Source organism: Lotus japonicus, chromosome 5, assembly GCF_012489685.1.
Source record: "Lotus japonicus ecotype B-129 chromosome 5, LjGifu_v1.2".
NCBI lineage: Eukaryota > Viridiplantae > Streptophyta > Magnoliopsida > Fabales > Fabaceae > Lotus > Lotus japonicus.
Genome location: NC_080045.1, coordinates 59796697 through 59822962, shown reverse-complemented (window position 1 = coordinate 59822962; position 26266 = coordinate 59796697). Strand labels below are relative to the sequence as shown.

At 39.7% G+C, this 26266-nt stretch overlaps 1 protein-coding gene and 1 pseudogene across 1 annotated transcript; both read left to right on the top strand.

Moving 5' to 3' along the window:
- The first annotated feature begins 5931 nt into the window (after positions 1–5931).
- LOC130716991 (sucrose transport protein SUC8-like) lies at positions 5932–9135 on the top strand. Its single transcript, XM_057567066.1, has 4 exons — positions 5932–7245; positions 8258–8321; positions 8425–8468; positions 8576–9135. The coding sequence occupies exons 1-4, from the start codon at positions 5998–6000 to the stop codon at positions 8753–8755; spliced, it is 1536 nt and encodes a 511-aa protein (XP_057423049.1). The 5' UTR covers positions 5932–5997; the 3' UTR covers positions 8756–9135.
- Positions 9136–21372: 12237 nt separating this feature from the next.
- Positions 21373–25148, top strand: LOC130719896 (sucrose transport protein SUC1-like; annotated as a pseudogene).
- Positions 25149–26266: the final 1118 nt, after the last annotated feature.

Sequence of the window (26266 nt, the reverse complement as noted above, 5' to 3'; positions counted from 1 at the left end):
GAGGTGGATTCTTTGGCAGCTTATTTTTAATATACGTATTCTTCTTCCACTTCCTCTTGAATTTCTTTTTAAAAAACTAGAGGTCTGCTCAAATTAAAAAAATATATTTGATATAGATGCACTCATCACTATCAAGATGGGCTCTTGCTGTGTTTTATTCCTCTGGATGAAAAATATCAGTTCTGTATAAATTAAATTGGGAGATTATTACCACTAGTCAATCACATTAATGCCCTTAATTGAAAGAACTTTCTTTGATCCTTATTTTAATTACAATCACATTTTTTTATATATAGTTCCTGAAATATAATTTTTATGATTATGATCTCTATTTTTGTACGTTACGACTCAAATCTAGATCCCGGTGATTAGATCTGGTAATTAACCCATGTTAGCTTTTACGTAATTTTGATTTTGATACTTCTCACTATTAAATTTTATTTTTTTTGAAACTTCTCACTATTAATTAATATCACACTTTTGATGTTGTTAACAGAAGGCTTCATCACCGTTAAATTTGTCACATATTTGGAGCAACTCATATTATCGCAACCGGAATTATCTAAAATCTAGGGACTCAAACAATAAAAAATAGATAAAAGAGTTAAAAACAAATCTAATTATAAATTGAGAGACTAAAAACTTATTTAAGTGTTTAAAAAAAACTTATTTAAGTGATAAATTTGGTTTGATGAAAATTAACATGTATTTTAGAAAGATAAAAAAGGATTAATTGTGTGTTTGTACTGACACTGCTAGTGCCACTTCTGACAAGCATTTTCTGAGGTCAACACACATGCCAATTTTGGATAATTAGTTGAAGTTGAAAGGGCACGTCCTTTCAATTTGGTTCACAAACATTCCCGCATGGTTTGGCCGGCCCCTCAGTTCAGTTGTTTTTCTCGTTTCAAATCTTCTTTGTCTTAAGGTCCTTTCCATTTGGCTGTGTTTGTGCTTCACATAGTGAAAGTGCATAAGACAAAATTAATTACTAACGGTAGCAAAGTACCCCAAAAAAGATAATAATCAGAAAGAAAATATATATTGAGGTATATATATTTTTAATCAGTGTGCTAGCTGCATTATTATATTGAACCAGATACATATAGAAGCCTCAAAATCCGAGAGTACAAAAGAGTTGGCTTTAGGAGGAACCTTCTCAATCCACACTAAACTGGCGAAAGTGAAGACATTCTTAGCCAAAATATCTGCTACCATATTACCAGAGCGTTACGAAAGATGAAGTCAAGAGAATTATATAAAAGAGCACACTCCTAAATAATAGAACATAAATACGAACCGTGCTTTAATTTTAGTTCTCATGTTATCGTGATTGTGTGAAGTGGGTCACCGTGTTTTAGTGAATGATTGGAGCCCATAACGTTTCTTTGAAATTGCCCTTTTGCCATTTTGGAACTTATTGATCTTGATCAGGCGATCATCAGGTGGGTCAAGACGGACTAGGTTTGCACTTATTAATTTTTTCTCGTACGCGTAGAGAATATTGCATGGACTACTTTCTCTAGTTTCCAGCAAAGGTTGCACTTCTTAGAAAGATTGCTTGCTTCTTGCTGGGGTGAATGAATTGCGTTTCTGTAACATATCACTTTTGTTCGTCTTCACTGTGAATGAAAGACTACATTCCTTCATATAGATTGCTTATAGTGTATTTCCATTCATATTAATAAGTTTTCTCCGCAAACGATGTCAAATGTTCTTATGAAAATGAGACTGCATAGTTCTCCTCGTACTTGGTGATGGTCCCCTGCCTTGTCTGGCTTTGCTGGTCCTAGGGAGCTATGTAGTCATTGCGGGGGATGTACTTGCAGAAGACACTTTAACGTTCAAGTTAGTGAAAGAACAAAGAGAAATCTCTGAATCTAAGATGAAATTAGAGTAATGAGCAAAAAATATCCTATAAATAAACAACTAAACTTGTATTTGTAGGCTCGAAGGTCATTGTCATTGTCTTTGCATGTCTCTTGGAAGGCCTGTAATTGGTCTTTGAGTGTAAGGTGGTCGTTGGGCGGCCTTGCTTGCTTACAGTTAAGCGGGTCGTTGTTTGACAAGTTTGCCTTAGTTAGACGCGATGTTCCTTGCTAAGTCATATTGTCATGCCCGTACTGTACTTGCTTAACTGAAAGACATTTGGGCCGATTCATATCCTTTTGCGTATTCTGACCTTTCAAGCTGGCTGAAACACTTGTCTCTTGGCTAGTATAATTCTCTCTACTGATTTCATTGCAGTGCCCAGAAAAAACTTTTTAGGGTAAAGTTGCACATTCTTATTATTAGGTTTATTTGCTAAATATTTTGGGGTTTGAAAAACAATTTCTACTCACAATTTCTCACTTTAATTCATAATTCTCACTAAATCAGTAATCTTCATATATTATCTCTCATTTGCTACCTAATTCGTTCGTTCTCTGTTATTCCTACTAGGGTAAAAGTAAAATTGAGGATCATGATAAAACTTAAAAGGAGAAAGGAAAAGAAAAAAAAATTGAAGGGTAAAATAGGTAAATAACCTAGTCAAATATTAATAATTTTATAATTTTTAATGCTAACTAACTAAGTGTGGTTAAATAAAATATCATGTTACTTAGGTAATTATATCGTAAAAAATTGTTACATACTTGACAAAGATGGGACGGAAGGTAGTATTTGAATAATTTAAAGTTGAGTGTTAAAGAAACCTAAATTATAAAATAAAATTTCAAATATATTGCAAATGATTTTTTATAAGGACCAATTTTAATTACTTTTAAAAACCAAAGACTAAAATTATATTTTAGTATATATATATATATATATATATATATATATATATATATATATTAGAGGAGGTCTCAATTTACTCCAGGAGTAAGTCAAAAAATTTACTCCAAATCTTAGCCATCAATTTTATTAAAAACTAACAGCTGAGATTATTTTCTATTAATCTCTCACGTGACCCTTCCCCTCAATCAGTGACCAATTTCGGAAATCCTGAAAACTGAAAAACTCCTCCCCAAACCCTATCGATCTTTTTGGAACCTTGACGTTGTGACAGCCACTCCACCGTCTTCTGCCACAACAACGAGATATTTGTAGAAGAGCCCAACACAGAAACAAATTAATCTTATAGTTATATATAGTGAAAATCAATTGGTATCCCGTCAAATTACAAATCCTTTGAAATGAATGGTTCAAATTTACATATTTTGACTTTCTCTTTACTTGAATCCTTCAAAATCAATTGTTGTCCTTGTCAAATTATGCAGATAACTAACTTTAGCAGATTCAGAATTTGCAAATAAACCAGTTATTATGTTTAAAATTCTGCATCGGAACTTTATGATTATATGCAGTATACAGGTGACAATCAAGTAAATATTGCCATATGCGTGTTCGGTTCAGTGTTTAAATCAGTGGCAAAGAAAGAGGAAAAAATGGAGGAGAAACAAGAACGAGGAAGACGGAAAAGAACGGGAAAATGAGAGAACAGGGAAGGTTCAGACAAAGAATAAACGTGAAGTGAGGCACGTGATTGGTTTTAAATTAAAATCTCAACCGTTTGTTTTTAATTAAATTGATGGCTAAGATTTGGAGTAAGTTTTTTGACTTACTCGTGGAGTAAATAAATCCCTCCTCATCCTGATATATATATATATATATATATATATATATATATATATATATATATATATATATATATAATGTACGTAGTATATCATGGTGATCACATAATACAAGAGGATAACTCCTAATTATTGGGGGCCTAGAAATCTTTTATAAATCACTAATAATAACGATTTCTTTCATATACTCATATTTTTAGCTTCCGACTAGCATTAAAATATATCATGCGCATATATAACTTATCTCTGTTTTCTTTATATTTTTCTAATAATATACACTCATTAGATGTCCATAAATCTTATTGTTTTGGCAAAAGATGATGCCATCACATTAGTATACGTCATTGTCACATTTAGCTCATTGTCTTTAAATTTCAATGAATATGGAGACAATTTTTTAAACTCACATAATTAATCAATAAATTTGAGCTCTCTGATCGACATTCAAACGACTTAAATTGTATGTTATTTATACGTTCTGATTTTGATGAAAATTATAGCCTAAATTTCATGAATGTAGGTGAGTGGTGATGAGATTAACCTAAATCCAATTTCAATGTAGCCGGGATCCACCAGTCAAATGGTGTCGGTGGGTTTACGACCAACTTTTCTTCTCAAAAGTTTGCATTTCCCTTTACATTTTACTACTTGAACTTGAATTACATTACTTTTGCGAATCCTATTCTTTCTTTTCTTTGTTCACTAAAATATGAGAGACGTGGACAACCTTTTTTCACTTTTTATTTACTTTAATTTATAAGAACATAATTGAAAAAAAATGCACTTTAACCGTTTTTAGGGTAGGTGGGTGTACTAGATTTCAAACCGTCTAAACATTATCCAATGCTATAATGGATAATTAAGTTAAATCATTGTTTATAATGAGATCTTTAAATCTTTTTAGCGGGCATAGTGATATTCTCAATCTTCATGGATAAACCTAGCAGTTAGATTTTTTGGTACTAGACTTAGATACAAAGATATGGATCTTTAAAAACCATAGTTGCTTGATAATTTAAATTTTCCTTTAGTTATACATATCCCAACCAAATGGAACTTATCAGCTTAATTTTTTCTTTTTGTGTTTAGATGAAGTTTTAGTTCGCCCAACATCTCTCAGCTAACTTGAAAATCTTACAACTAAGTGAGCTTCATAAGGGTGAATAAAATAACTTAATAAAAGAACATTTTATCTCAATTAAGACTGATCGGTCTCACCGCGATATATTTCCAAATTTACTATAAGTAAAATATGAGAGAATTTTAACATGTAAAAGTTTTAATTTTTTTTTTATATTCCCCTCCTCCCAACTTAGATAATCAGCATTTCCCTTAAAAAGAATATAAAACTTAGATAAGCTGCATGCCATTAATAGATAGGCACACCTAATATCATTAAATATTGACCATTTACTCAACCTATGCACCAATAATAACGCCATAAATGTAGTTCATTATCCATATCTAATTGTTGCACCCTATATTCACTCTCTACTTGTAGTAGTACCAGTCTCGATATCCTAAATCAAATCTTTCCCAGAAACACCAATCTTTTCTTTGCATGATCTTGAACTGCAAAGATGACAGACACCCTGTGATGAGATATTTCTAGTCTATAGAGAGAAGCAAAGTCAATAATGATGGTGCTAAGAATCTGGTTAAGTGAAGTCCCCTAACCACTCCCCTTCTATTCTGATATTGTTTCCACAGCTTGCTGACCTCTCCCTCCATTAAAGCACCTTCCAATTCAAGACAAGTTGAATTCCAATTTACACCAACACTCTCATACAAGTTTATTTTGTTGTTGTCAATACTCTCATACAAGTTGAATTCACCAACTTTAATTTTTTAAACGGATAAGTCCACACACTTTTTAACTAACAACCCATCAATTATGCAAAGTGAGAGAGAAGCAATGTAAATAAAAGAAAAAGAGAAAGAAAAGCAGAATGTACTAAGATTTACATTGTAAAAAATAAAATATTTATCCATATATATTTATAATAATTAATAGATTCATAATCTTAACTATAAGCAAACAAACAAATCAATCTAACAAACATTCTAAAGTACCTAAAAGAAACTCAAGAAATATTAAATTAAGATAATCTATGATATTGATATATATCATTCTAATATCCCCTAACCAACTTGCTACTTGGTGAGGAAATTACTAACAAATTACTTGTTGAGGAAATTATCCATTCCTTTTCACCCTACCACTCACACTCATATTGTTCTCAAAAAGCAAACCAAATCAGATTCTCTTCTCTATAAAACATTACATGCAACCAACTCTCACTCTCCCTCCATCCCACACTATAAAACCCCCCACCACCTCAACACCAAACACAACCCCAAAACGCAAACACTCACTATGGAGCCTCTTTCCAAACACAACAACCTCAAGCCTTCCTCACTCCACGTAGAAGCACCACCACCGGAGGCAAGTCCTCTCCGCAAAATCATCGTCGTCGCTTCCATCGCGGCCGGTGTCCAATTCGGTTGGGCCCTACAACTTTCCCTACTCACCCCATATGTCCAACTTCTTGGAATCCCACACAAATGGGCCGCATACATCTGGCTCTGCGGCCCAATCTCTGGCATGCTGGTCCAGCCCATCGTCGGTTACCACAGCGACCGCTGCACTTCACGCTTCGGCCGCCGCCGTCCCTTCATCGCCGCCGGCGCACTCGCCGTCGCCATCGCCGTCTTCCTCATCGGCTACGCCGCCGACTTCGGCCACGCCTTAGGCGACAGGCTTGACAAGAAGATTCGCACCCGCGCCATCGCCATCTTCATCGTCGGATTCTGGATCCTCGACGTCGCCAACAACATGCTCCAAGGCCCCTGCCGCGCTCTCCTCGCCGACCTCTCCGCCGGCGACCACCGCAAAACACGAACCGCGAATTCGTTCTTCTCATTCTTCATGGCCGTCGGGAACGTTCTCGGCTACGCTGCCGGAGCATACAGCAAGCTCTACCATGTCTTCCCGTTCACGAAAACCACCGCCTGCGATGTCTACTGCGCGAATCTCAAAAGCTGCTTCTTCCTCTCAATCGCACTTCTCACAACTCTCGCCACCGCCGCGCTGGTCTACGTGAAGGAAGTTCCACTCTCGCCGGAGAAGGCGGTTATCGATTCCGACGATAACGGTGGCATGCCGTGCTTCGGGCAGTTATCCGGCGCGTTTCGCGAATTGAAGAGGCCGATGTGGATCCTTCTGCTCGTGACTTGCCTCAATTGGATCGCGTGGTTCCCATTCTTGCTGTTCGACACCGATTGGATGGGGAAGGAAGTGTACGGCGGAGAAGTTGGGGATCACGCCTATGATCAGGGTGTTCACGCCGGTGCTCTTGGCCTCATGCTGAACTCGGTGGTGCTCGGAGCGACGTCGTTGGGGTTGGAGTATCTGGCGCGCGGGGTTGGTGGCGTGAAGAGGTTATGGGGAATTGTCAACTTCTTGCTCGCAATTTGCCTCGGTTTAACCGTTCTCGTCACCAAGCTCGCCGAGCATTCCCGGCAATACACCACCGTGCACGGCCACCAGGAACCTCTGCCTCCTTCCGGTGGCATCAAGGCCGGCGCCTTAACCCTCTTCTCCGTCCTCGGAATCCCCCTCGCCGTAAGTATCTAACTTGCAATTTTGAATTATTTTCCTAATTAATTCATTTTTGAAATATGTACATGATTAAATTAATACTAATTAGGGTATGGGAGCTAGATTATAGACAAAAAGTGAGGTTACATAATTAATAATTTTTAATTTCCATGTTACTGTAAGACAATAGTAAAGTTAAACTACTTTAGCTATATTTAGTATTTATTTATTGATTTATTTATTGAGCTTATAAAAAAAAAGTATTTATTTATTGAATTATTTTAGTAAAAGGGATTGGACTTGGAGGAGCAAATTTTTCAATTTTCATGCATGGAAGAAATCATGTGAATGTTATGAATATGATCTGTGAGATTCTCTTTGGTTTTTTTGTGGCTGATAGTACAGAGCATTCAGTGTCTGGTTCAGTGAAAACAAAACAGGGCTTTGAATTTTACACAGGCTTAATTGAACTTTGATTCTGAACTTGACAAATTTTGTTTGGATTCATTTTGGAAAAACAAACTTTGCTTGGTTGTTTCCTTTTGTTTGAATTGGAAAGGACAATAATCAAACAATTGTGAAAAAAATAATAATTGTGATTCCTTTTGAGTTTGATCATGAACTGTCAATTTAATTATAGTTACCAAACAGCAAGCCAACCTTGATCATTTTTAATAATTTTGGAATAATTAAAAGTGTAGACAGGGTTGGCAACATATATACCCTATCCTGATTTAACCCTTTCAATAAATTAAATGAAAGATACCACCCATTCACATATCCAAAGTTTGAGGTCAGATTTTATGTACAGTTCATTGTATTCAATGGATTGAACTTTTTCATTGCAATTTCCTAACAGTAACCTAGCTTAAAGTAACATACAAATCTACTTCTTTAGCTTTCTTCAATTATCCATTCTATTTCCAAAGAGGAAATAGTTAAAAGCAAGCATAAGAAAAGTTACAAAACTTTATGCTGTGTAGTGTGTAAGATACATGGTTTTAATAAACTAACACTCTGTTGTGCATGTGTTCAGATCACTTACAGCATACCTTTTGCTCTAGCTTCTATATTCTCCAGCACCTCAGGGGCAGGCCAAGGTAGGACAATCATGGAACCCACTTAGCTAAATAATTTCAATTCAAGACCTTATCTTAATCAAACAAAAATTGTTAACTTTGAATTTGTGTTCAAATGTTTCAGGGCTATCTCTAGGAGTGCTGAATCTTGCAATTGTCATACCACAGGTAGAATCAAGTTCACTTCATATTTATCCACCTAATACTTAATTTTGTTTATTCATATCTTGTTTTGTGAAATTTTTGTGACTAATTTTGAGTGCACCTGTATACAGATGTTGGTGTCAGTATCCAGTGGAAACTGGGATGATCTCTTTGGCGGCGGGAACTTGCCGGCGTTCGTGGTGGGTGCTGTGGCAGCTGCTATTAGTGGCATATTATCAATGGTTCTTCTGCCGTCTCCGCCGCCCGATTTGGTCAAGGCTGCAACCGCTTCCGGAGGAGGCTTCCATTAATCAGCAGGAACATTTTCATGACCTCTCCATTTTGTCGCCGTGTTTTAATATGCGAAAATGAGAACGTTTTTTATCTGGAACCGTTCTGTATAAGTTTTTTTTAGATCCCAACAAGTGCTGAAAGTAGCCATTTTTGTGGCATCATCAATGACTAATAACACAGAAGTCATCATTTTAATTGTAAAGCTTGATGTGGCTGTATATAACCCTGTTCAATCAGGACCCAGCCCTGTCTTTTTAATTTATCTGATATTTAGTGCAATTTGGGTGTTGAGGGGAATGTAGTGATGTTAAGCATGTATGGTTGGTTGGTTAATCCATCAATAATGTTTCTGGGATGTAAAGTTCTGAATTGGACTAGACTACTTTCCTATTCTCCACTCACTTTCCATTGTCTTCTCATCTTGTTTAATTACTAGCACTACAATTAATCACAATCTCTCTTATTCCCATCATAGCAAAAGGAAAGGTTATGTGCAAAATGAAAGTGTTAATAGATGAAGATCGAAAATAACAGAGCATTTACAATGAGATGAGAGATTGTAGAATCCTGTCCAGCAATAATACATTGTGGTAGAACAAAATAATTGATACCATTAAAGGAGATGCTATACTGCCCCTGAGACTAGAGTGGGACTTGTCTAAACATGTTATGTGCTACATTAAATTACATCTATTAATATTCTACACATCATCACTTCAAATCTATCTATCTATCTATACTATATATAAAGGGAAAGTTTTGGCAACTTGGAGGATTTAAAACAGGAATTCAATAAATCATTGTACATGAACTAGAGTTTACCCATGGATATTCCAGTAAATCTCGGTATAATAATCAAAGATGAAATCTTGGTCATCTATTACTTTCAATCTTGACTGTTTAATTCATCTTCCTCTTCCACATTCAACAGTTACACATTGTCATCAAAGCACACACGCAATAGAGAAACATGATTCTACCAGCCCTCCAAACCTGAGCCGATTTCGACATGAAGGTATGACTCAGTCACTTTGCGTCGGTCATTTGATTATTCAATCATTTGGTTTCATTTTTGTTTAATTCATATTTTTAAGTGATTATGGTTTTCTTTTATTTTTGTTTTATTCAGATTGGTTTAATTGATTGTGAGTTTTTTCTTAAATTGAATGTCAGATTATGATATTGTAGGTGAAAGAAGTATTTTGCAAAGAATGATCCATAATTTTGACTTTTTCAAAATTAAATTGCTTATGAATGGAGTTGTTTTCATGGTTTTTCTTGCTTATAAAAGATACACTCGCAATTTGAAGCGAGTGAGGAAAGTTATAAAATTTTCATTTGTATCTGTTTATTATTTCTTTCAGAAGATGGATAATCTCCAGAATAGCTATTTATGATACTATGCAATTTGTACAGCCGGATGTACAGACAATATGCATTGGATTAACCACTTCAATGGGATCTTTTATTTTGGCATCCGGAAAAATTACCAAATGTCTAGCATTCCCTCATGTTTGGCGCCGATGATTCTTTTTTTTTTTCCAGAGAAAAAATGAAAGACTATGCCTGCGCCGTATGAATATTAAGTAATAATGGCATGACACTTCGAGTTCAATATGCAAAAATTGTTATTTTTTTCAAAACATCCAATTATGTATCAGAAGGGTAGTATGAACAAGAGGGTATTTACGATTTTATACATGAATTTATTATTATTTAATTTATATGAGTTATGGAATGTCATATGTCAAAATTAATATTAAATATGATATTAGTTGTGAATTCCATAAGACACAAATTATTGGTTCAGATATGTTGAAATATTAATCAACCAATAATTAATATTAATAAAAAAATTTAAAAGTTAAAGGACACTCAATAAAAAAAACTCATATTCCTTCATTTTGAACTTCCTTCATCAATGTCATTCTATAGACTTCTACTATTAATTCAAAATTATTATAAATAAAATTATTATTATTTATTTTATATAAGTTATGAAATTCAAAAAGTTATGCTGAATACTAAATAAGATCTTATCAAAAGAAAAAAATATTATCAGTTATCACTAACATTTTTGCCTACAACTATATAAATAAGTGTCAATACTCATTCAACATGTGTCACATATGCTTTGTTGAGGTATTTGCTTTTATTTTCTCAAAGGCTCAACCTTCAAGACATTTTCCCAAGAACATATATCCAACGACTAACTATTGATGTACTAGACATGTGTTATAACATGCTTTTTATTTCATGGTGATCTTCAACTTGATTTCATCATGTAAAATTGAAACACCTAAAAAATTATTTTCTCTTTGATTTGCTCAACTTTTTGTTATGTAGGATGACTCAAATTTCGCATAAGGTACCCAACATTTTCACAAGAAATATTGAATGGAAGATTAAAGTTTGTGTGCTTCATGTGTGGGAAACAAGAGATTTCAAAAAACCTCAAATTGTAATAGTGTTGAACTGCTCTTAATCGTTAAATAGGTATTTTTATTTCTTTGTTTTCCCGACTTTCATGGTACCTAATTCAAACTATTTATTGTTACCATAACAAACATGAATTTTTAAAATTGTAGTTTTTCATTTTGAAAATAAACGCAATTGAAGATCTATGAAACCATTAACCAGAGTAAAATGCCACAGTTTAGTGACACACTATGTGTAGGACAAGTTTATGTGATTCAGAATTTTATGGTTCAAGCATCTGTTAGGAAATTTAGATTCACAAAGCACAAATACATGATTACTTAAATGGGCATCTCATAAACTGAAGAGGTGACACAACTCCTACAGCAAAATATGATTTTGTACTATTTAATATAGTTGACATCATTTTCATGTAGTCGATCATCTCTGAATAAATCAAGGTTTAAAGTGCTAATTTATTTTTTAAAAGAAAGACATATAATACCACAAGACAACTAATTGCATCTTCTAAACAACAATAATCCATATGACTTAACCTCTAACATTGCTTCCTTAAATGGATTACCCTAAAACTATGTTGATTTTTACTATTTTTTTCATTCTTCATTACTGTACTCTGCATTGCATCGTTCTTCTCAATAGTCACGGATGCTCACAATCCCCAAATTGCATATTGCATATATGCAAGCTTTCTTCTGACCTAACTTTTAGATGTCCATTTTCACAAATAAGTATTTATAGCTCACTACTTCTTTGATTTTTTTCTAAAAAAATGGGAAGTCCAAATTTACTTAGATTGTGAAAATTTTATTTAGACGGGTTTAACTTGATTTCATCATATTTTATATTAGGTTTAATATGAACCAATTATGAATTATTTTTAACCAAATAAAAAACTGTGAATTATTTATTTTTTACATATTTATTATTTTCCAGTTTATATATCAACGTTAATATAATTATAATTTTTACCAATACTTAATTTTTTTGATAAAGAATAGCAAAATCTAATACTAACAAAGTACAAAATTTGTATTTAGGCACATATATTATTGAACTCATGAGTTATGAAATTTCATAGGAAAAAATTAACATTAAAACTTAGGGAATTCTATAAGACATACTTTATTAGTTTAAATTTGTTAAATCATTAATCAAGTAATAATTAATGCTGACAATAAACTTTTTTTCCGAAAGCAATAACTATATTGATGAGGAAATTGACAGGATATACACCCTCCTCCAAAGGGAGCAAAAGTCAACAAATACAAAAAGAACCCCCAAAAATATAACACACAACCCAAGATACCCAAAGTCTATACAAACATATCTAAAAGCCCTCACAAATCCTCAATAAACCCCTAAAGAAACCCAAACTCCCACCAAAACCCAAGAAACACCCTCTGCTAAACTAAGGCTAATTGCGCACCATGATTTGAGCTGCAATAAACTTCCTCCATTCAATAAAAAAACCTCCCCTATATATTTGTTCTGGGAATGAACATTGAAGAGAGGTATAGTACCTAGAGGTAGAGGGATTGTGCTAAGAGAGAAAGAGAGTGAGAGAGAGTGCTGAATTTCGAGTGTTATTTCATCAAATGAGCCAAAAGTCCTTTACAATTGGTATCTGCTAGCTATTTATAGAGGTAGTGTTGGGCCCCCATATGCTAGTGTCCTTAATGGGCCGTGTGGGCCTGGCTGAACGAGGCCCAACCCTACTGGCTTGGGGACCCGCCACGGGGCGGTGTGAACCCTGGGCGTTGCCCCTCTAGGGGCTCGCCCAGTCCACAAGTCCACAAGACACCGAGCTCGAAGCATGAGAGCTAAGTGTGTCTTTAAGAAAACTATAACTGCCTAATGCTTATCCATCGTGTATGCAAAAAATCCAAGTCGCCAACATGTCGTGGAAAGATGAAGGGCGAGCGCCCTTGGTCCGCAAGTCCACAAGCTCGAAGCAGGAGAGCGAAGTGTGTCTTCAAAATGTGACCGCCAATCTCTGTCCCCTTGTGATTCCCCTAGCAGGTCGCCCGTTGCCACTTTCCACTTGGTACGGCGTTCCTCGGTTGGCGGTTCCGACCAACGCGCAGGAACTATTCCCAAGCTTCTAGCTGCAATAGCTTCCCCGCCTAGAAGATCACCTAACCACGCTACTCGGCGGGATCAACAAAGAATATATAAAGCGTGTAGGTCGCCGACATGGCGCGAATGAAACATAAACCGCTAATAGGCGCAAGGAAATACACAAATACATGAATCACCCATTGACGCGGGACCTAGAAAGATGGTGTACAAACGCCTACAAGATTAAGGAGTCGTGGTGGCCCGCCACATATGACGTGACTCGCTGAATAGAAGCCGGCTCGCCCGGTGACATGGTCTCCCGCCAATCTCTCCCGCATCCGCCCCTCGTAGCATCTTCACGGATCAAGTTGCTTCCGGGGCGAGTCCCTTAATATGGTGAAAGGATTCAACCAGTCCACGAGACACCGAGCTCGAAGCATGAGAGCATAATGTGTCTTCAAGCCGAAGTCGCCGCCGCATCGTCCTTAGGAGAAGGTCCGCCCAGCACGCATGCTCCTTCTCTCGCCAGAGTCCACAAGTCCACCAGACTCTGTCCAAGTCATGAGGAGTAGGAGTGTCCTCACTCGCCGCATCGCCATCACCATCTCGCTTTAGCCCAGTCCACTGACTTGACGAGCAATCTGAGCTGGCAAGTCCACAAGTCCACAAGCGGCGAGAACGATTACTTCGTATTGGCGATAAGTTGGAGCAGGTGTATGATCGTTCGCCGGCGGGAAAGGTGGCAGGCATGGGTCATGTGCTGATCATTCAATCATTGACTGGCGGTAACCCCGGCGAGCGACTGAGCTTTGTTGTTGGTGTCACCCGTCAGGCGATGGTGTTTGATCCTTATAGTGGCGAGGCTTTTCGCGCTTTCCCTTATTTTAAAACCCTTTCAAATCTCTATCTGCCTCACGTGACTGCCCCACGTGATGTGTCGGTTACATCAATTTCCCTCTTTCTCCGGAACCGTCACTTCACCTTTCATAACCGTCCCATCGTGCGCAGTAACTCCCCATTGCACGCGACCCACCTCCCCAAAACCATCATGACTTCCAACCTTCCACACGCGTCCAACACGCGTCACCCTTCCAGCTTCTCCCCTTCTCCTATAAAAACCCTTCTTCCCCACAGTCATCCCTTTCCGAGACCCCTCTTTACTTCCCTAATCGCTTACCAAACTCCCTCTGCCCACTTCCGCTCCGGAGCCGTCGCTTATCACCCTTTCCGCTACCCACTCTTCACATCCTACTCCGGTGAGTCCCACTGTCCTTATCTTTGCATCACACACATACTCATCTTTTCCTTTCTTTCACTTCACTGTCTTCTAAAAATGGCTTCAAGCCCTACCTCCCCTAACCACTCCTCTTCTTCCTCCGGAAGCGACCCTGATGCCACCGCCGCCGGCGGCCTCCGTTTAGAGGCCCCGGAGATCCCACCTTACCGACTAAAAACCTACGCCACTCTGCCCCTTCCAGTCCAAATAGCCCCCACTCACGAGGCTATAGACCAACCTTCTATTTTCCAGAACAGCGATCTCATCGTGCAGTTCGTGAACTCCCTGGGTGGTTTGTCTAATGACGATGAGTTTAGCGCGAAACTCAGGATCTGGATTTGCAATCCTGGGGACCGCCCCTGGCTTCATAAGCCAGACGGCGACGTAAAGAGATCCCATTTTTTCTTTGCGTATGAATACATGTTTAGCGAGCTTGGAATCAGGCTTCCTTTCTCGCCCTTTGTCCAAACCGTCCTCCGCGACATCAACGCGGCTCCCTGCCAACTCCACCTTAACGCCTGGGCCTTCATTCGATGTTTTGAAATCTTAAGCGCCGCTATCGGCATCGCCCCATCCCCCACCAGTTTCTTCTACCTCTACGACGTCGACCCCAAGTCCATCAAAAACAAAGGATGGATTTCCTTGAAGGCCCGAGCCGGCCGGAAGTGCTTGCATCCCCACAAAAGTAACGCGAAGTCCTCCTTCGCACAGAAGTACTTCCGTGTGGCGGTTCATCCCGCCTACCCAGAGGCATTCACCCTTAGAGACGGGACCGCCCTTTTTCCTCTTTACTGGACGGAGAAGCCCAATGGGATCACCGATCCTTCAGAGGAATCTTTGTCCGCCAACGACAAAGCCTTTCTTAATCTCCTTGCCCCACTTCCCATCCTTGACTGCACAACAGTCCTTGAGGGCGCTGACCTCTCAAGAACTCCCAAATACTTAGGTTGCCCATAGCTCACTTTTATTATTGACATTTCCTTTCTCGTCTCCTATGTTGTCACTGATCGTATTTTTTACTGTTACAGAAGATATGAATTTCACGAACGCCGAGCTCCTGAAGGCCCGCGAGAGGAGAATGGCTCGCTTTTCCCCAAAATTCAACACTGAGGGCGACGCGAAAAAACGGGGCGGTGCTGAGAACCAAGCCGAGAGCACCAAAGCTCCCAAGAGGAAAAGATTGGTCAAAGCCTCCTCCGGCGCCGGCACATCCAACCCTGGCGCTCAGCCCACCACTGCTGCTGCGCCTAAAGGCAAAAATGTCACTGAAGCCTCCGTCGCCGTGGCTATCGAGCCAACCACCGTACCAGCTTCTACTCCTGCCACCGCCGGTGCGACCGCTGCTGTTGCCGCTGAGTCCTCTGCTGGCGCCACAGCCGCCTCCGCCGGTGCCACAACCACCACAAAAGCTGCTGCGTCTTCCGACACTCCTATTGGAGAGAAGGAAAAAGAAAATGAAACCCCGAAGTCTCCCCCTCGCCAAGATGCGCCTCCTAGCCCGCCCTCAACACATGATGCGGGCTCCATGCCTTCCCCGCCTCATCAAGGGGAAAAATCCTGTCCTGGCGCTGCCACTACCTCTGAAGCGGCTCAAATTGAACAAGCCCCTGCTCCCGAGGTCGGTTCTTCGAGCTATTATAATATGCTCCCCAACGCCATTGAACCCTCAGAATTCTTACTTGCTGGTCTTAACCGTGACGCCATAGAAAAAGAAGTTTTGAGTCGGGGCCTTAATGACACCAAGGAGGAGACTCTTGCTTGCCTCCTACGCGCTGGGTGCATCTTTGCCCACGCGTTTGAGAAGTTCAATGCCGCCACCGTTGAAGCTGAGCGGTTGAAGGCCGAAAGTGCTAAGCATCAAGAAGCCGCCGCTGCTTGGGAAAAGCGTTTCGACAAACTGGCGACGCAGGCAGGAAAAGACAAAGTCTATGCCGACAAGATGATTGGCACGGCGGGGATTAAAATCGGCGAGCTGGAGGATCAGCTGGCGCTGATGAAGGAAGAAGCAGATGAGCTTGATGCAAGCCTTCAAGCTTGCAAAAAGGAAAAAGAGCAAGCTGAGAAGGACTTGATCGCCCGAGGCGAGGCGCTGATTGCTAAGGAGTCAGAGCTTGCCATACTGCGCACTGAGCTGGAGTTAGTGAAGAAGGCGTTGGCGGAGCAAGAGAAAAAGTCTGCGGAGTCCTTGGCCTTGGCGAAGTCTGACATGGAGGCGGTGATGCAGGCTACGTCCGAGGAGATCAAGAAAGCGACCGAAACTCATGCCGAGGCCCTCGCCACGAAAGATGCTGAGATTGCTTCCCAACTGGCAAAGATCAAAAGACTAGAGGACGAGCTGGCGACGGAGAAGGCCAAAGCCACTGAGGCGAGGGAACAAGCCGCTGACATCGCCCTTGACAACCGCGAGCGCGGTTTCTACCTCGCCAAAGATCAGGCCCAACATTTGTACCCGAACTTTGACTTTAGCGCCATGGGAGTAATGAAAGAGATAACCGCCGAAGGACTGGTTGGTCCCGACGATCCTCCCCTGATTGACCAACACCTCTGGACAGCGACTGAAGAAGAAGAGGAAGAAGAAGAACAGGAGAAAGAAAACAATGAATAAAGTAATTTTAACATTACTTTAGCTTTTACTGTCACCTTGTAGTGTACTTTTTCGCCATTCGTCTATGTTTAAGCAACCCTTCGCCATAGCTTTTTATACCGCCGTTGGATATTTTGTAAATCATGTTGGAATGCTTCCGCCGTACACTTTTTAGTCGCCGCCTTCTTATGGCTTCAAAATGGCAATTTTGTGCCTTATAAGAAATTAGTTTGGCTTGCTCGCCACTCTCAGCGTAAGGCCGCCACCATTTTGCGGTAGGTCGCTACCCTCATCTTTGGCGGTAGGTCGCAACCCTCTTGCGGTAGGTCGCGACCCTCTTGCAGTAGGTTACCACCATTTTGCGGTAGGTCGCTACCCTCATTTTTGGCGGTAGGTCGCGACCCTTTAGCGGTAGGTCGCCATCCTCTTGCGGTAGGTCGCGACCCTCTGGCGGTAGGTCGCCACCCTTAGCGTCAGGTCGCCACCCTTTTGGCGACTTTTGTGTGTCTAGAAACTGAGTCTTACAGGTCGCCACCCATAGCGTTTGGTCGCCACCCTTTGGCATGTGGTCACCACCCTAGCGGTAGGTCGCCACCCTTGGTGTGATCATCCCATTTCGGGACTCAAAGTGCTTTGGGTTCCAATGGCCAGTTGGATTACCAAAGTGGTGCTCAGTAGAATGGGCAATTTGTACCCCACACATCGCCAATGAATCCGGTTGTTACGTGGGCTTTTCCGGGGCTAATTTAGTTCATCGTGAAACTTGTTTCACTTTGTAACTAAATCGCGCCATCAGGAGCTTGTCCCACCCAATAACAAACCGCTTATGGAAGAGTCTTCCAAGCTAAACCATAATCCAATGTGCTGCATCTCATGTTGTTATCTTCCTCTGCACTGTTACTCCTTCTCCTAGCAAATTGACCATGTGCACATGCCTTTCCTGAATTTCATACTTGTATGACAGAAAGTGTAAAGGGTATTTTGGTGAAATGAGAGAACTTTATACTCTAATGTAATCAACAGATATCATTAATATCATTCTCTAGAAATGTCAAATTAAATCTGACCGTAGATGAATATTGCACTCAGAATCAGAAGGTTGATAATAGAATAAATTAACTCAGCTCCTGCAGCAACTTCATAATCATAACAATCATCCATGGTGCTAAAGAAAACCTTATTGAACATGTGAAATTCCGGCGTATCATTCCAACTCCAGCTTCTGAGCCTTGTTCGAACACCACTATTGTTTAGTTCAACTAGCCTCCATTGCCTCAGTTTACTCAACCAAAATCAGTAATCTGCCATTGTGCTCAGCAGTCACTTGCCGCAACGCCGACACTGGGAATCAAATGAAAGATGGAGGAAAAGTTTGAAGGAATTGGAAAATTTGTTTGCCAATTGGAAAATTTGTTTGCCAACGATCTTAACCATAGCAACGCTTTACTCGCCAAACTTCCATGGCCAAAACAAAGCGTGCCGGCCAGAATTCCGCCGCCGGAGTAAAACGTGCTTGCCAGATTCCAACGTCGGCGACATTCAATTCTCTCGCCGCCGAACCCCATCGCCAACAACACTTGCTCGCCGCCTAGCTTCAAAACGTGCTCGCCAAAGCCAACACGTGCTCGCTAAAGCAAACGTGCTCGCCAAAGCAAACGTGCTCGCAAGAATTTGCTCACCGCCTAACTTCAACGCCGCCGACAATTGCTCGCCGAACTTCAACCACTAAAGCAAAAGCGTGCCCGCCAGAATTCCCACGCCTCATCAAAAAACGTCTCGGGATTGGCTCTGCTCCTCATGTATTGTGCTCTGGACAGATTCCTCGCCTTCGTTCTTTTCTTCGTCATTACCGATCTGCTCTCCCTTGCCTACATGCTTCCTCGACCTGAAGCTTCACCTCTGTTGACGCTCCTCATTGTCGGTCTGAACCGTGTTGCTCCGATCTGCCATCGCTGGATGCGCCTTGAAGAACTAACACCCTTCTACACGCTGAATCTCGATCTGTCATTCTCTCGTGAACGCACCCTGTTCCTTCCCCTCCGCATTGCCACCGATCTGAAACTCCTCCTTTTACCGCTGCTTCTTCTCCCGCTTCGAAACCTGATCAGCTTTCTTGATCCGTCATTCTCCCGTCCACTATAGCCACTGAGTTTCATCGATTCCTTTCTCAGTCTCGAATTAGCTCCTGCTCCGTCGATTGACAACAGCGATCAAGCTTCCGCCACGATCCGCCTGTGATGCCGCAATAATCAACAGATCCGTCCACTCTAAATCGCAAATCCCCTCCTCCCAGTAGCACAAGCGGTTCCGCCTCAGAATGCGTGGCTTGTCTTCGATGCTTTTATTCCCGAACTTCCGCCGCCATCGTTGGCGAACCTTGTGGAAGAAGATGCTGCCGGGAGACCTGTGGCGACACGAATTCTTGAAGGTCAAGGTGCACTGTATTCTTTTTCCAATCCAGAGCCCAAAAAGATCATCCAAGATCCATTTCCGTCATCAAAATCCGTCCCACGAAATCCACGAAAAACAACGAAAATCTCAAGCAAAATCAGTGGTGCAATCAATCCACGTGATCCGGGAATCAAAAGTTTATCGATCCCCACAGACGGCGCCAAATGTTCTGGGAATGAACATTGAAGAGAGGTATAGTACCTAGAGGTAGAGGGATTGTGCTAAGAGAGAAAGAGAGTGAGAGAGAGTGCTGAATTTCGAGTGTTATTTCATCAAATGAGCCAAAAGTCCTTTACAATTGGTATCTGCTAGCTATTTATAGAGGTAGTGTTGGCCCCCCATATGCTAGTGTCCTTAATGGGCCGTGTGGGCCTGGCTGAACGAGGCCCAACCCTACTGGCTTGGGACCCGCCACGGGGTGGTGTGAACCCTGGGCGTTGCCCCTCTAGGGGCTCGCCCAGTCCAATATTTCTCTTTGAACTTCCTCCATTAATATTAATTAGTCTATAGTTTTCTACTATTAATCTCAAAATATTATTTTAAATAAGTAATTATTATTTATTTCATATGAGTTATGAAACTAAAAAATAAGATCTTACAAATAAAAAAGACTTCTTCTATCTATAAAGTAAAATAAAATTGTTATATCAAAAGAGTAAATTTGAAGCATCAATTAGATAAATAAGGATAAACAACACAAATAAAAAATCAAATACACTCATAAAAAACCTACGACAAAAAAAAACACAATCAAAAAGATAAGTTAACAATTCGACAAAAAATATAATTATCACAAAAAATAAATATTATTTTTTCTCCTTTACTTACGAATAAATAATTAAAAAAAACCATTAAAAACACGGTACAAAATGAAAAATAATGCCCCCGTGCGTTCCCCGTGCGTTGTACGGGTGAAAAATACTAGTATTAAATATAATAGTAGCTTTTTAGTCCTTATTTAATATTTTAACTTTTGTCTTTATCGAATAAAATAAATGAGGTGCAAAGTTAAATGGACTTTGTGAGCTTAGAGAATGAGATTCTGCAAAGTTGGATGTATATATATCACATAGGACTGAAAGGAGGTTCTAGCACTGAAAGCTCCATTTCACCGTATCGGAGATGTGCTGCTAATGCTATGATCCACTATGTATTCATCAGAGACTTTCTTCACAAACAGTGATCAATAGTCAATTTCCAGCATATGCTTAGATAATAAGGTATAACCAATATGCAGATTTTATACTCAAGCTTGGAGCTAGATTGGTATATATGCTCCTAGTCCTAGCTGAGTCTATGGGATTTGTCTTTGTTACAACTCAAAGTTCTTTCTTCTTCTGATTTTCAAATTAATTCCACTGCCAAAAAAGTTAAATGTAAATGCAGGATGATAGTACCGATGTTGTAATTCCTAACTCCAAACGAAATACCTCTAAGCCCAAGGATAAAAGTAGGATAGTGACATAGTGATAAAATTGGAAGATGAGCTATTTTGCTAAGGATACCTATATAACGATATTTTCGTGTGATTTTAGTTTTGGTCTGTATATAGATTGAGATACCTATTCTATGCAATACTGTTTTCTTATATAGATTTTATTTGGCCCCTCCAATTTTTTCATTCAAGTTCCGCCATCTCACTCATTAATTCAGCCACTCTACGACTCTCCCTCTATCCACCACTTCTCTACGACTCTCCCTTACTCAGCCACTCTATAAACTGACCACTCCACCACCAACATCTAACACAGCACCAAACTCAAACGCAAACACAACAGCCTCGCCCTCAAACCTTCCTCTACCTCAAACCTTCCTCTCTCGACATGGAAGCACCACAACCTCCACCGGCGCCAACTCAGTCAAGCCCTCTCCGCAAGATGGCCGCCGTTGCCTCCATTGCTGCGGGGTCCAATTTGGCTGGGCCTTGCAACTCTCCCTCCTCACTCCCTATGTCCAGCTACTGGGCATCCCTCACAAATAGGCCGCTTACATATGGCTCTGCGGCCCGATCTCGGGCCTGCTGGTGCAGCCCATCGTCGGTTACCACAGTGACCGCAGCAATTCACGATTAAATAATTTATTATTTAATATATTTACTACCAAGCAAATGTATTATTTCTTAAAGGTAGAAAAGTTGTATTTGCTTAATGGAAAAGGATAAAAGTAGGATAGTGACATAGTGATAAAATTGGAAAATTGGCATAAAAATAATTTAATCTCATCCAAGTCCAACTCTCTCATCTTTTTCTTCATTTTTAATTATATATATATAGTGATGGCCCCACACTAATTATTCTCTTTTCTTTTCCGTCTACTAAATGTAGGTGGAGAGCTCTCTCCCTCAAAATTCCAACTCTCTCTGAGTTTAAGCACGTCCTTCCAAACAATGCATCAGTTACCACAAAACTCAACTCTTTCCCTTTTACTGCAACCTGCAATGTGGTTCGCTAACGTTGCCATCGTAGAACTTTCATATTGGGAAAACAGTCCTGTTGTTCTTTCTTTCGTCTACTTAAAGCCTGTGCATTTTCATAGTTAATAACAAACATGGTAAGCAACCTAATGAAAATGCGCAGGGTTAACTATGAAAATGCACAAGGTTTTTTTTCGGTACATAAAATGCACAGGGTTTAAGTAGACGAAAGAAAGAACAACGGAAATCAATGAAATTTTAGTTTTGTAAGCCACGGGCATGAAACTCATCAGATTCTCAATTTTATGCAACTCACTCACTCACTCCCTCATTATAAATTAAACCCTTATTACCCTTCTCCCCAAAACAACAACAAAAACACACTTAAGCTAATCACACTATTGTTAGGAGTTAATTCAAAATAGTTATTATTAGTTTGAGGGTTTTATTGTAAATAGAAGAGTTGATAGTTAGAGCTATATATGGCTCATTAGCGTGTAATCAATTTGGATTTTGATATAAGAATAACAAAAAAGTTTTCCCGCATCTCTACTCTCTCTGTTTGTGGCATATCAGAACTTTACTCTTTCTTTCTCTCCTTTGAACTAATAACTATGGCACACAACAATCACTCCAATCCTTCTTCTCTACACGTGGAGGCTCAAGCTCAACCACCGTAGGAGCCGAGTCCTCGCCGGAAGTACCTATTTTGAGTTTCCATACCATTGCTGGCGGAATAATAATAACGAACGTACATAGTAACACATAGAAGTGGCGCACAACAATCACTCCAAGCCTTCTCTTCACGTGGCGCAATACATCACAATCAAGCAAATTGGAACTCATCATTTAATGAAATTCATGGAATTTGTAAAGTTAGTGTTAATTACATTTTATAAGCTGAAATATTTTATATCTATATACTAATTTAAACATTTTTTTAAAAAGGAAACACACGTGCATTGCGCGTGCATTGCACGGGTCCACCATTATCTCTAGTTAATATAGGGATATTGGCACACAACAATCAAACCAAGCCTTCTTCCCTTCGTGTGGAAGCCCCACCACTACCACCGAGGAGTCGAGTCCTCTCTAGAAGATCATCGTTGTGGCGTCGATCGCCTCCGGCGTGCAATTCGGGTGGGCCCTGGAACTATCCCTTCTCACCCCCTACGTTGAGTTACTCGGGATACATCGCAACTAGGCCAACTTAATCTGGCTCTGCGGCCCAATATCCGGAAAATAACATGCTCCAAGGCCCTCTCTGCGCCTTCCTTGCTGCCGGCGACCAGCATAAAACTCGCACGACAAACTCCTTCGATTCCTTCTTCATGGCGATCGACAATGTCAGCGTCTACGCTGCCGGCACCAACGACAAACTCTACCAACATTTCCCCTTCACGAAGACAATTGCATGCAGTGCCCCCTGCGCGAACTTGAAGTGCTGCTTCTTCATCTTCGTCACTCTTCTATTGATCCTCTCCACCGCAGCGATGATCTACGTGAAGGAGCAATTGCAAATAGAGCCGCTACAGAAAACCAACGATGGTTACGGTGGTGGTGATGATGATCACGCTCACGCGGGTGGCATGCGTTGTTTCGTGGAATTATTCGGTGCGTTTCGAACATTGAAAAGACCCATGTGGATCCTTCTGTTGGTGACGTGTTTGAATTGATTAGTGTGGTTTCCATTTTTTCAGTACGTGGGGAGAGAGGTGTACGGTGGAGAAGTTAGACAGCCAATTTATAGTGTATGGGGTGCGATTGGGTACGTTCGGGCTCATGTTAAACTCGGTGGTCGGTGCGCCGTCGTTGGGGATGGAGGCGCTGTCACGGGGGTTAGCGGAGTGAAGCGATTGTGGGGGATTGTTAACGCGGTTGGTTTGGCTATGACGGTTTTGGTGGCCAAGCTGGCGAAGCAGTCGCGTCATTACGACGGCATTGGCGGCCATGAGTTGCTCCAGCCTAATGGTTGTATCAAGGCAGGCACGTTGGTTCTCTTTACTATCCTTGGAGCCCCATTCGCGGTAAACGTTTCTTTGCAATTTCAAATATTTTCTTACCATTTATTGAAATATTTTTAGGCACAATTTATAAAAATTATAATTATAGTATTTCAAAAGTAATTTAATTGGTAGAAATTCATATTCCTTTCATTATAAATATATTTTTGAACTCTTCAATATAAATATATTAAACTATTAAACAGTCCTTTAAAATTATAAAATTTGGAAAATTATTTAGCAATAGGTTGCAAATATCTCATTTTTGATGAAATTTAAGTAATCATTAAGTTATGATTTTAATTATTTTTTTGTGAGAGGAGGAGGATTGAAATGATAAGTGATTTTTTAATTAAATAACAAAGCTTATGACCCCTTAACTATATGAGAGCTCATAAGTTTAGAATGAAAACACGCATGCATTGCACGGGTCCGTCATTATCTCTGGTTATTTATATTTTTAGATTGTTTCAGCATTTTATAGATAACTCAAAGAAGAGGGTAACATGGAGAAAATTGATATCTAGCAAATTCTCATTTAAAATGTTGTTTGGCCTTGGGTTTGGGCGCTTGTGCTTGTATCTTTTACTTCGTTCCTTGGAGACTATTCGTCTCATCTTATTTTATTAATAATACTGTTTCATTTTCAAAAATAATTTATAAATAGGAAAAAAAGTTAAAATATGACACAACATTTCTTTTTGTATTAATTACGAAAAATAAATTATTTAAAATAAAGTCTTTATGTGCTAAACTAATTTAGAGAAAAACTATTTTAACTTTTGAATAATGTTTTATTTTTCACAGTAGATAAATTCGCCATGCCATATGAGATTCCTGGAGCTCTAGCGTTGACCCAAACGGCCGGAGGGACCAAAGCAAACTATTTTGCAAAAAACTAGGGCCCACTCCCCATACTTACGCCGGGGTTGGGACTAAAGCCATATTTATGAGAGAGGTTGGAGATCAAAAACTTAATTAAGCCCTTCATCAGTATCTTAGAACAACAATTTAGTAATATTGTAGCATGTGATTGAATTATTCACAATACCACTACCTATTTGTTTGTATTCTTTTTTCGGTTTTTTATTCTAGTTTGAGTACACATTCAATTCCATAGGTTTATGTAGTTGCATGTCTTAATAAGGGCAATGATTGCTCAAAGTATTATAGAGTTCATTAAGCCTTGATTTTATGAACCATGTTTGTTATTAACTATAAAAATGCACAGGGTTTAAGTAGACGAAAGAAAGAAAAACGGGAATCAATGGACTTTTAGTTTTTTAAGCCACGGCATGAAAATATGAGTACAGGACAAGGGGAATCATTCACCTTCTTCAATACTTTTCAATCATGGAAGGTACGTTTTACAATTCACTTGTTTTAATTAGGTTTAATAGCTCTTTTGGTCCCTCACTTATCACAATTTTACACTTTTGGTCCCTTCAGAATGAAACTCATAGAATTTGTAAAGTTATTGTTGATTACATTTTGTAAGCTGAAATATTTAATCTCTATACACTAATTTAAACATTTTTTTTTTTACTTTTTTAAAAGGAAAACATGCGTACATTGCACGGGTCCGTCATTATCTCTGATTATTTATATTTTTGGATTGTTTCAACGTCTTATAGATAACTCAAAGAAGAGGGTAACATGGAGAAAGTTGATATCTAGCAAATTCTCATTTAAAATGTTGAGTGTCAAGCTTTCCCCGGCACCACTGGCAAACTCTACCAACATTTCCCCTTCACGAAGACAATCGCCTGCGATGCCTCCAACACGAACCTGAAGAGCTGCTTATTCATCTATGTCACTCTTCTCTTGATCCTCTCCACTGCAGCGATGATCTACGTGAAGGAGCAACCGCAACCGCAAACGGCGATGTTTCAAAAAACCGACGACGGTGATGATGGTGATCACGCTCACGCGAGTGGCATGCGTTGCTTTGGGGAATTATTCGGTTCGTTTCGTACACTGAAGAAACTCATGTGGATCCTTCTATTGATGACGTGTCTGAGTTGGTTAGCGTGGTTTCTATTTTTTCAGTTCGACACTGATTACGTGGGGAGAGAGGTGTACGGTGGGGAAGTGGATCCAATAATTCACCACCCATCCTCAATGAAATTCCTCCAAACCAACCAATTATAAAAATTAAAACTAAATGGATGGATAATAAGTTAATAACCCATCTAGAAAGTGTTTGATTTGATGAAAAAGTTTTAGGTATTCCTAAAAGAAATTAACAATATGTTTCGAATGAGGCGCAAAAATGAATGACCTATGTTAGCTTAAAGAATG

Coding starts and splice junctions, on each gene's coding strand:
- LOC130716991 (XM_057567066.1), top strand. CDS start 5,998: ATGGAGCCTCTTTCCAAACACAACAACCTCAAGCCTTCCTCACTCCAC. Junction 7,246..8,257: donor TCCTCGGAATCCCCCTCGCC/GTAAGTATCTAA, acceptor GCATGTGTTCAG/ATCACTTACAGCATACCTTT. Junction 8,469..8,575: donor TTGCAATTGTCATACCACAG/GTAGAATCAAGT, acceptor ACCTGTATACAG/ATGTTGGTGTCAGTATCCAG.